Source organism: Apis mellifera, linkage group LG1, assembly GCF_003254395.2.
Source record: "Apis mellifera strain DH4 linkage group LG1, Amel_HAv3.1, whole genome shotgun sequence".
NCBI classification, from domain to species: Eukaryota; Metazoa; Arthropoda; class Insecta; order Hymenoptera; family Apidae; genus Apis; species Apis mellifera.
In genome coordinates, this window is record NC_037638.1 from 4,393,872 (window position 1) to 4,406,264 (window position 12,393).

A 12,393-nucleotide genomic window follows, 5' to 3' on the forward strand; every position below is an offset into this window, starting at 1 on the left:
TAAATTTTGCAGAACAGTATAGACAAAGAGAGTAAATAAAGAAAAGGACAGAGATATGATGAAAATTAGGGAATCAACGCCATCTTCAGAGTGCCGCAAATGAAACATAAATATAGACAAGAAGAATAAATAGAAAAAAAAGGATAGAAATAGAGTAAGAATTGTCTATCAACGCCATCTGTTAAGTACTTCTGGAAATATATTTTTTGATATCCAAGAGATAGCGACAATGATCAATTCTCACTTATTTCTATCTCTTTTCTATTATATGTCCTCTTTATCTACATTTATGTTTAATTTGCGGCATTCTAAAGATGGCACTGATTTCAATATTTTTACCTATCTCTATCTTTCTTCTATTATTTATTTTCCTTCTTTATTTTTATATATACATATATTATATTTTATATTCGAAAGATTTAATTAACTTTATTATATCGTTAATTTTTAATTAATTAAAATTTTTATCTAGAATTATTTTTTTTATAAGAGTTACAGTCTTTTTAGATGAAATTGAAAAATTTTATTGGAAAGTTTATTATGCTATATTAAAAAAATATTTTTAAACAATGTCAAGCTAACCACTATATATATTTAATTCAATCTAATATATATATATATATATATATATATATATATATATATAGGACATATAAAATATTCAAAGATTCAAAGTTTTCTCAACGTTTAAAAGTCATAATTAAAAGAGTAAAACCAGCTTGTATGAAGTATATCACGAAAAAATTCATATTCATTATTAATATAATGATAATATAATATAATATAAGAATTTATTTCTATTCACTTGCACATAATTTTACATGGTGGTCAATTACGTTGCAAAATACAACGCTCGATCTCGTTTCTCTACTCCTGTGAAATAGAATTCTTAAAAAATTGTATCAATTCGCTAGGTGTCAAATTTTCGCTAAGAAATACTTTACGTACAATTGCACATTCTCAATGACAATTGTTTATGAATAAAACCAACACTCGCGTGTGAGCGGAGAATCCGAACTAAATGATGTATGAACAAGAAAATAAATGAAGGAGCTCCGTCACGTCACCGACCAGTCAATAAACCAATTAACGCCTGTTTCTCCTTCTCTTTTTTCCGCACAGTCTCTAAATTCCGTTGTTTCCACGAACTCTTTCGTAGCTTTATGGGCCGTGAGCCTACATATCGTCCTGAAAGAAAACAATTTCATTAGATCGAAGTTATTCTTACGGCAAGAAGAGATATTTTTCTTCTTCACCTTTATTTCTCCTCTTTTTTAATTAAAAATAATTACATAAATAAATAAATAAATAAATAAAAATGCTTGCAATCTAACCTAACCTAAATTCAATAATCATTAACCTGAAATTATATTTTGATCACTGTTGTTATGAATTTAAAATTTCATTATTTTTTTCTTATTTTCATTCAATAAATAATCAAACTCGTATATTGCAATCTCTTACCCAGGGAATCAATTATTTTTTATTATTTTTGATTGAAATTTTTTTTTTTGTTTTAAGAAAATTTCACCAAGCAAACTTTTAATACTTATTTCACAGTACAGTCACATTTGAAATTTCATTGTGAATCACAACACCAATTTTATTCGAAGATTATTATAAAAAAATATTTCAAAATATCAAGAAAAATATATATATTCATTTGATATAGTAATTAATTGATTGCAATTTATGGAAAAATAGTCATGTTACTAAATTCGCTCAAGAATACGTCAATGATTCTCTTTAAAATAGAAAGTGAAGCTTTGACGTACCGGTACGTCATCCGTGAAGATGACCAGGTACACGTTTGACGTATCTATACGTCATTCGTCAAGATGGCCGATACGTCATTCGTCGTGATTGGTTAACCTCTTAGCATACTATATCGAGACTAATGATGGATTATTTATTCCGATTTTCATTCAAAATGGTAATACGAGAATATTAGACCGTATTTTAAATTAAATTTCGAATTATTTTCTTTTTTCTTCTTCTTCTTGTTTTTCACCATATACAAAAAATATAATCAAATTACGTTCTGAAAATAAAATTCTTCACCACTTTTCTTTTACAACGTGATGTAATTTCTAATTAGAGAAAAATTTACGAACAAAATTAAATTCGAGATATCGTTACGATGAGATTTATCGGAAATTAACATTATTATTATTATTATTAATACAAAATAAACTACACGAATAATGAGGCGAATTTACTTCAATTATCGAAGTTTTTATGCATCTCTAAATACACACCTACAAAAGCATTGAAAATATCAACCAATTATCTCGAAATATTGTTCAATTCATTGAGTTTCTACAATGGATAACCTATAATTCTCATTATTATTATTATTATTATTAAACGCTGCAAAGAAAAATATGGAAAAATATTATCAATTCAACGTGATTGTTTTACGTTATTAAATTTTATCTTATCAAATCGTATATTCGATTCTCGTAATTCTATCGATTAATTTTTTTTTTATCATGTTTATATATCGTTGCTCATCTCGATACGCATTTTTAGAGAAATTTTATCACGCGATATTTAATTTATGAATATGATATATCCAAATACAGTGATATTTCTAAGGATTAAAATTACACGTGTATCTCAACGAGGATATAAAGTCACCGATCAGCTGTGTAATCTTACTCAAAGAGATTGCAAGGTTACACCTGGGACAAGGATAAAAATCGAAGTCAAACCAGGTACCTCAAACATCCACTCATATATCCGTTCAAATGGTCATCATTTCAGTGACTTAACATTTTAACTATATAATTCTGTGTAATAAGAATAAATAAATAAATAAATGAGAAATTAATGATTTTTCGAATTAAATAGCAAGAAGTGGAAATAAATAATAAATAAATAAAAAATAAAAATCAACGTTTAGTTTCCTCTCTCTATTTTATAATATCAAAGTTCAGAGTACGTATTTTTTTTTTTTTTTTTACTCGTTGAAAAAAAATCTCTAAAAAATTTTTATAAAACGAAGATTTTTGAAGAAAATTATGGAAGAAATCCATTGTTTTTATTCCCACGTACAAATCGAAATTCTTGGAAGCAGCCTTCTCATTCATTCGCTCATACGTGTGTTCGAACTACTTGTTGCGTGTCTGATCAAATTCTTGCGTTACCACTTGCCGCTGGCGCATCTACCGGGTGTCCCGTTTTATTATCGGGAAACTTTTCATAAATTTTTAACGTGGGAAGAAAAGTTTGACACTTTAACGAGAATAATTGTATCAAGAAACGTCGTATATGATAATAGTTTAAAACAAAGTATCTCAGAAATTATTAAATAATCGAAAGGCAACGATTTGAATAAATTTGATTTAATATCGATCGATCGATATTTGTTTAAAGATAACTTTTGATACCAATAATTGTAAATAAAGATATAAATTATTAATCTAAAAATATTAATGTTATAAATTTAAATTTGGGTCGAAAGAAATTTTCTACAATTATTTTTAATAATTAAAAATGATAAATTAAAATTAATTTATTATATCGACGCAATAAATATTCTTGCTTATTCTTATTAAAATTCAAATTATTGAATTATTTATGGCTCCTCGTAAAAACGAAGAAAAATTAATTTCGTTGATTTGATTTATTAAAATCATATTCGTGGAGTTCTTTTTTTTTCGCAATTTTAATTTATACAACGTAAAAAAAAAAATATTTCGTGAAAATTGTGCAATGTAATAAAACATAAATAATTATGTAATAAAAAAATAATCTTTGTGTTAAAAATTAAAAAATGAATCTTTTATCATAAGAGTATAAACTTTTTTTATTTGTTACTTTTTATAATCTAATTACGATTTTATAATTACATTTATTAAAGTAAATACTTCTCTCTCTTTTTTTTTAAATTTATTTAATTTAAATAAAAATCGAATCATTGAATCCATTCATGAAATACAACACGTTCATAGATATTTTGACAGAGATTGAATCATCATCCAATGATCGGGCAATACTTATAATTCCGAAAACATTAACGTCAAACCACCACTTATGAGGTTCAGTTATAGTTACACCACTGTAAAAGTGATCAAGCACAGATGTTTGAGGGGTATTGCATGTGGTATCACTCACTGTTCTAATTTAAGTTTCCAAACCAGCCAAGTTCGGTCGGATATATTTGAACGTTAATATCTTCTATCATCTCATCATCGAGCAATGTTACATTTTGGACAGTGGAATGAACGAGACGTGGACGAGGATATGTGAAAACTCATAATACGTGTAATTGTCGTGCAATATACATGATACAATGTGAAATTACATTATGTTGCATTTTAGAAATTTATAAAACTGTAATTAAAAGTATATAAAAGATTCTGGTTATAATAATAAAATGAATTTAAAAAAATTATAAATATAAATATTCATATTAATTCAAATTAAAGAAATTTTCCAAAAAATAATCGATAATGGATAAGATAAAAAAAAAAAAAAAAAAAAAAAAAAAGTGATACACATCATTGATTCATTCTTATTCATAGAAACGATAACATTCAATTTATTATTGTAGGGGAATAGTTCGGATAACTGAATGATTCATATAGTTAAGAATTTACTGATTGGTCCGCTTATTTATATTTTTTTCATTCAAATAATAATTAATCACGATAAAAACTACGATAAATTATAATTATATAATATTTCATTAAATATACGTATTTTATTTCGTTTATTTCATAAATCGAATGAGAAAATTTTATCGCAATATAACATACCATGTATAATTAAATTTCACAATGTGTATATTTGAAAATGTATTGCGTTCAAATTCGTGAAAAGTTTAATAATGCAGAGTTTCCTAAAAAAAAGAAAAAAAAAATCCGAGCAAAAATTTGTTACTCAATCCAATAAACAGCCTAAGCCTTCCAATGTTTCGAGCGCTTGGAAGTATCTCCCGTAATATACGGCAGAGGCTTCAGAGACAATATGTTTATTTTGTAATCGAGTCGCGGTCCCTCGGCCGGTAAAATAAATATATCCGACTGAAATATTCGCGCTATATTCACACCCACCGTGTGACCAGCGTGAATATATCGCGAATCAGAATGTGTACGAACGACACTGATTCATCCATCGTGCGAAACAAAATGTGAGAGAGGAAGAAGAAAGAATTTCTCGTGAACGAGAAATGCGATCGACCAACCACCGTGAATCGATTAATTTGGGACCAATAAGAATGGAGATAAAAAAAGAAAAGCTAATAATAACAACGAGGAAGACAGAGTAAAGCAAAAAAAAAATGTCTCTTTCTATCTATGTATATTATATATCGTACATATGAGACATTTATACGACAAAATAGATTTTTCCAAATTTTACTATTCTTCCTTATTCCTTCGATTTTCATTAAATTATCTCCGAATAATATATTCGTTATATATTAAGAAGAAGTAGAAGAGAATAAAAAGAAAAATGTCAAGAAAAACTTACGAAAAAACCGACGTGAAAGCAACCAAGATGACCACCGCGAAGAGGTAATCAACACAATGACGATCGTGATGACGAATAAAAAGGCGCGATGTACGATCGGTTGTCCGCCAAAGACGGCGATTCTGATTGGCTAGTTTGCGATCAAGTAGAGGGAGGGGGTTAGAGGGAAGAAAGGTGCTGGTAGGGGTTGTTGAATGAGTACTGGGACGAGCGACGTCGCAAACACACTCCGTCACAATCACCCCGACGGGTAACGGATGTTCGAACGATTCCGTATTCGCGCGCCAAACTCACGAGCGATATACGAACAGCCGATACCACGAATTTCTTTAAACTCGAAAGAAATCGACTGAACGAACAGACGGCTGTGTCCACGGTAAGTTTCTTTTTTTTTATTTTTTTTTTTTTGCTTTTTTTAGATATCCAATTTAAAGATTTTTCTTAAAGGAACACATTTATATTAAATGTGTGAAGTTGAAGGAAATTTTTTTTTCTCATAGTTTTTTTGAGAGAATATTTAAATTTGTAGAATCAAAACGATCAATCTTTTATTATTTTTTTTTTTTTCTTTCTTTCTTTTTACTTTATAGGAAAAATTTTTTTAATTTTAAATTATAGTTTTTTGGAGGAATATTTGCATAGAATTATATTTCAATTATATTGCATACTTTGTTGAAAGTTGAAATAAAAATTAATTATAACTTTTTTAATTTAAATAAATTTAATTGATAAAAAATAAAGCTAAAATTCATGAAATAATTTCTTCAGATGAAATTAAAATATGAAGAAGAAATATCTTTTTAATAAATAAAATAATAAAATTATTAAAATAAGCTAAAATTATTAAAATAATTACAAGAAAAATTGTATTTCATACTAATTAAATTTAACATTTCATAAGAAATGTTCTCTTTTAAAGAAATTACAAAGCAAATTAATATTAAAGAATAATTCATTTCCCTTTGCTAATAACAAAAATTTTTTAAATTATATTTTATAAATAATATTATAAGAAATATTAAAAATTTTAAATTAAAATACATAATATATAAAATTTTTATTGTGTAGAATGAAAAATGCAAACTTAAATTTATTTATAAATATTTCAATTATTTTTCAAAAAAAATTAAAAAATAAATTAAAAATTTTTTTTCTTTTAAATTTCAATATTTCTCTTTTCCAATAAAGTAACAACGTGACAGAAAATCATTAAAACATTTATATATATAATAAAAAACTTGTAATAATGTGAGTATAAAATATTGAATTTCTCAAAGAGTAAAATTTTAATTATTAATATATTTTCACTTTTCATCTTTTTCAATAATTTTTAATTACTAAATTTATTTTTTCACTTTCTTTATGCTTTATATAATAACAAAATATACCTAAACAAAAATTATTACTCTATAATTCTATATTTTTTATTAAAATTGATTGAACACCAAAAAATTCATAACAATCATTTTTTTTCTACAAAATTATTCTCATAATTTAGATCTCATAATTTTCCTCAATTTTGCCAATCCAAACAAATAAAGATAAACAAAAATAAAAAAAAAAAAAAACGCTAAGCATTATATTAAATAAAAAGACAAATTAACAATCTTTTGAGAAAAGATCCTTTGATCCTCTAAATCATAGCCACTCTTTCATTGTCAACGAGAGACAATGTCGCCACTCCACCTCAATCTCATTCCATGGTCACTAAAATCGGCAAGTTGGTTATTCACCGTACTAACTTTAGCAGGAATGTTGTATAAATAGTGCGTAACCATTGCAGAAATGTTTCGAAAATGTAAACAGCATAACTGGATGTCGTCAAATTTGAAAATTTGTGACCAGCCTAATACACACGATCACATCCGATCGTAACAAAAGCTCAGGCATGTGAACAACGAATAATCATCCACATTTTGATCGATTGAATTTATATCATCGGTGTGCCGGATGTGTTACATTGAAAATTTATCATTGTTTTACTTGATACTTTTCAGAATTCGAAAAAAAGAAAAAAACGACACACCGCTGTATCCACTGTATTATTAACGAATCGTTTCACGGAAGTGAAAACATTAAACGAACGCGAGAAATAATATATATCGACCGAGAAAATATATTTGAGACATAAGAAAAGAAGAAGAAGAAGAGAAAAAAAATGTTCGCCGCAATCGTCTTTGTCTTCATATTGAACATGTTATGGATAATATGTCAAGCAGTACCATTGCTTGATTTAAAGAATGCGTTAGAGAAAAATGAATTGAACACCATAGTCACATCAGAGTGTTCTACGAATGGAAAATGTTCAGAATGGTTACCAATCCAAGAAGTTCAAAAAGATATTCCCACTATACCTGAAAATTTATCCATGTCCAAGTACAATTTTTATATATTCTTTATATGATCCTTCAATTTTATAAATATTGTTCTGTATATGCTAAAATATAATATTGTTGTTATGGATTGTAGAATTGATATTGAACGAGAAGCTTCAAACTTAGATCCAAATACAATAATAGAAACGTGGGGTGATGTTTCTGCTCCATTAAATAAATTTTATCAAACTTCAACATTTGGTGGCAAAACTGGAAATAGATTATCGAAGAAGGATGTTGTTATGTCTCGTAGTTGGAGTGCTGGTGGAATGCCCTTTTCCGTTCTTTATATGAAACCACATGCTTCTCGTGGAAATCATGCCAGTAAGAAAATAATAATATGTTATTACGTAGACATATAAACACATGGTATATATATATACATATATATATGTTAAGGTACTATTCAACAACAAGAGCAAGGAAAAATTGAAATTACGACGCCAGCTACAATGCACTCCAATTCTCGAATTGCAGTACGTAACGGAAGTACTCGAAGACAATATTCAATAATACCACAGCTTTTTATATCATATGGATGGGGTCCATTTGGCAAATGATAAGAATTCTAACTACTTAAAATATGACTGTTCAAAAGGAATACTGATCTCATAATTGTGGTATACGAAATATTTAATTATTTATAGTTTTAAATAAGTGTTATATTTTAATATATTCATGATAAATTGCAATTCTAAATTTTAAGATATTCACAAACAATAATAACATTATCTGTAAATATTTAAATATTTTTCAATGTCTTTAATATATCAAAAATCTCCTTCATTTTGTCAATTATGAATAATTATTAATTATATAATATTTAGAAAATCGTTATATATTAAAATTTATCAAATTATGATTTATTTTTTTTTTTTATAAAATCAATAACTAAATTATTATAATAAAAAAATTATTTATTAACTTACCATTCATTTCTTTCATTGCTTTGATGAAATCTTGCGGATCTTTGAAAGATACAAATCCAAATCCTTTTGTCTTGTTTGTTCTTTTATCTCTCACTACTTTTGCTTTTTGAAAACTCGGATATTTTCCAAAAACTCTTACTAGCATTTCGTCTGTGACATCGTTTCCTAAATCTCCGCAAAATATTCTGAAATCATCTATAATATAAAAAAAAATTGTAAGATTTATTTATTATTTATTTAAAAATAAATTATATGAACAATATAGATATAAATAAATAATTAACCTTCATCCCATTCAAGCAAAGAAGGATCTTCCCATATTTGTCCACCAGCCATTCGTACAATTTTTTTATTTTTTTTCCCTTTACCCTTTGGATGAGTTTCTTCTGCACTAGCATTAGCCATGATGGAACTTGCTTTTCCTTGACTAATTGCTAATTCTGCTGCAGTACTAACTCCTTTTACCTTGGGTTTCTTTTTGCTGTCATCTTCTGGGATCTTTGTATTGATAATCTGTTCAATAATTTCTGGATGAATCATTGGTGCTGATGTAGATTCATAAGTTTTTGGAGTAGCACTTAAACACGGATCCACCATATTTGGTAAATATGGATTACTTATCTGTGCAGGTGATGAATATGTTGTAATAGAAGGAACCGTACCTATACGAAACAATATTTTATTCATAAACTGTTCACTATTAATAAAAGTTTTACAATATATAAAATATTTTTGTAATCATTAACCTTGTCTTGCTACTTGTTGAGGAATTAGCATTGGTGGTGGTGGAGGTGGTGGCGGTGGTGGTGGAGGTGGAGGTGGAAATCCAATCATTGGAGGAAAAGCTAAACTAGCTGCAGCAGCAGCAACAACCGGTGTTGGAAGTTCATGTTGTTCTAACTGTCTAGCTACTTGATTATATGTGTTTGCACCAATAACAGGCCTGACTATTGGTGTAACTAATTGACCACCAATTTCTGCTTCAAACCTAAAAATAAGTTTAAATTTGTAATTAATTAAAAAGATTTCTATTTTAGTCATAAATTTTTAATCATACAGTTACCTTTATCTAAACTTGTAATAATTTATTTGCTTTATAATAAATGAGCCACATAGTACAATTTACTATGTAAATTACAAACGATGCAATACTTTTAAAAACGTAAATGACATAATTAGTTACAAGGTAAAAAAGAAGTGAATATATACAAAGAAACGATAAAATAAAAGAATAGTGCAAATAGGTTAGAAAGATTCTAATATGTTTATAACTATCTTATACCTGTTCATTTCGTCTTCCATTTGACGTAATTTGTCATCCATTTTAATATTTTTATTGTTTCTGAATTCCTTCAATAAATATAAATATATTTTTTTAGATTAATTAAAGATATACAACTAAACGCACATCAACAACATTACTTTCAATGTTTGAAGATCGAAAAATCGCTTAATACTGCACTAGTTACTTCAGTACTACCAACACAAATTATACACAACTTTAAATAGTTTATATCCTGTTTTGTCAAATATATTGCTTATTTCAATATATTTAATATAATCTTTAGAATGTGTAGTGAAATTTTCTGTTTTAAAAATATTAAAAATATTATTTAGAATAATTTTTAAAAATTTATTATTTAGTGAAAATTATCTATAGTTTACTATACTGACAATATTTAGCATTTAACATTAAACTTCTTGTATGTGGATACTCATTCAATATGATTATGTATAAAAGTTTTATTTTTCTTCTTTTTATTATTGTCAACATCTCCAATAAATATGTAATTGCCGAAAATGATGAAGACGCATCGACAGATTTATATGTTATCGAAGGAAAAGTTTTTCCATGGGAAAATGGAGCTCCAAGTGGCTGGCAATTAATGACCCATGTCATGGCTAATGGTGGAGAACACTATGGTTTCTTAAGGTAAATATGCGTTAAATATTTTCAATTGTTAAAGATTAAAAGTATTATTTGTACATAAAAAAGTAATCAGTTAATCAAAGACAAATAATATAAAATAATTGTTTTTTAAAATTTCATATAGGTTAGGAATATGAAAAATATTAATATTTTTTACTTTGCATTTAACATTTATAGAGAAGATGGAACATTTGTCATTTCTAATGTACCATCAGGATCATATGTAATCGAGGTTGTAAACCCAAACTGTGTTTATGAACCTATAAGAGTAGAAATTAACTCGAAAGGAAAGTTTAGGGCAAGAAAAGTTAATTTGATTCAGACATCACAAGTAATACAAGTTCCTTATCCATTAAAAATGAGACCTTTAACACCATTTCGATATTTTCAAGTTAGAGAACAATGGAGAGTAACAGACTTTTTATTTAATCCAATGGTATATTATTATTTTAATTATTATTATTTTATAGATTTGTAAAGAGGAATGAGAATGAAAACATTTATTTTTTTTTTTATTTTTTGTAGGTTTTAATGATGATATTACCATTATTGTTAATTATGATTATACCAAAAATTATGAATGATCCTGAAACCAGAAAGGTTAGTAAATATTTCAATTACATAAATTTATTATATAATAATGAAAAATATATAATAAAAATATATGTAAATATAATATATGTTGAATTTATATTTTAATATTATTTTTATTTTTCTTAGGAAATGGAACAATTAAATAATTTCACTAATTATAATATGCCAGAAATGTCTGAGGTAATAACATCATTTTTATCTGGTGGAGAAAAACAAAAATCAAAAGCAGTAAAAGCAGCAAAAAAAAGACAATGATTGAAAAGCCTATAGGATGTATGTTTGCACTTTTACTCTAGTCTTTTAGTTAATCATATTTTAGAAAAAAGATATCGAATTTTTCTTTCCACATTTGAAAAATAACAGTGAATTCTAAAATGTTATTTTAGTGCATAATTAAATATACTAATATCATGTTATATAATTTTTTTATTAGAATGTTTTTAGATGGCTATTAAAAAATAATAAATTTTAAGAAAATAAAAAAATAAAATGTATTTTCAGGAATATTAATAATAGAAACTTTTTGTTTCTTATAAAATATTAATCTATAATTTCACGAATATTGTTCACGAATTATTTTGGATGTGTTTATTTATAATTATTTTATTTTTTCTTTATATAATATTAAAAGTATCTAGAAAGAAATAATTTAAATATTAAATATAATGAATGTAACATAGTTAAAAAAACATTATATCAATTAATATTTGACAAAATATATTTATAGTTTAACAAATAAATATTCAAAATTGCATTTATATTATTATTTTATATTAAGAAATTAAAAACTTGATATTTATCTAAAATCCATATATTTAATAGAATAACTTAAATAAGGTAATCTTGAATGAACAGATTATTAATTAAAAAATATTTAATAATGTATAATTTAATTAACTTATATTATTGTTTATATTGATGTGTAGATTTCAATTTCAAAAATAAATTTAATTTATTATTAAAAAAATAAAAGTATTAAAAAAATAGTAGCAAATAAATAAAAAAAATAAAGATAGTATTAAAGAATTTTATTAAAATATTTTAATTATTATTTTATAAATTATTATTTCAATAAATTGAAATTTAT

General features: G+C 25.7%; 3 protein-coding genes across 4 annotated transcripts; 2 read left to right on the plus strand and 1 right to left on the minus strand.

Annotated features, from left to right (window-relative positions):
* Positions 1–772: 772 nt before the first annotated feature.
* On the minus strand, positions 773–10,230 carry LOC408620 (RNA-binding protein 42). Of its 2 annotated transcripts, XR_409249.3 has the most exons (6): positions 10,065–10,230; positions 9,529–9,770; positions 9,067–9,444; positions 8,783–8,977; positions 949–1,188; positions 773–873 (listed from the first exon to the last, which is right to left on the minus strand). XR_409249.3 is itself a non-coding variant. In XM_392161.7 (5 exons), the coding sequence occupies exons 1-5, from the start codon at positions 10,103–10,105 to the stop codon at positions 1,064–1,066; spliced, it is 981 nt and encodes a 326-aa protein (XP_392161.2). In that variant the 5' UTR covers positions 10,106–10,230; the 3' UTR covers positions 773–1,063. The 2 variants fall into 2 exon arrangements, 1 of the variants encoding a protein (XP_392161.2); XM_392161.7 differs by having other exon boundaries at positions 773–1,188.
* LOC102653658 lies at positions 5,493–8,712 on the plus strand. The gene is made up of 4 exons (XM_006561914.3): positions 5,493–5,854; positions 7,476–7,854; positions 7,948–8,177; positions 8,253–8,712. Exons 2-4 carry the CDS (start codon positions 7,637–7,639, stop codon positions 8,411–8,413), a joined length of 609 nt encoding a protein of 202 aa, XP_006561977.1. The 5' UTR covers positions 5,493–5,854; positions 7,476–7,636; the 3' UTR covers positions 8,414–8,712.
* Positions 10,231–10,476: 246 nt separating the features above from the next.
* Positions 10,477–11,652, plus strand: LOC408621 (ER membrane protein complex subunit 7). Its single transcript, XM_392162.7, has 4 exons — positions 10,477–10,715; positions 10,890–11,148; positions 11,238–11,312; positions 11,433–11,652. Exons 1-4 carry the CDS (start codon positions 10,507–10,509, stop codon positions 11,559–11,561), a joined length of 672 nt encoding a protein of 223 aa, XP_392162.2. The 5' UTR covers positions 10,477–10,506; the 3' UTR covers positions 11,562–11,652.
* Positions 11,653–12,393: the final 741 nt, after the last annotated feature.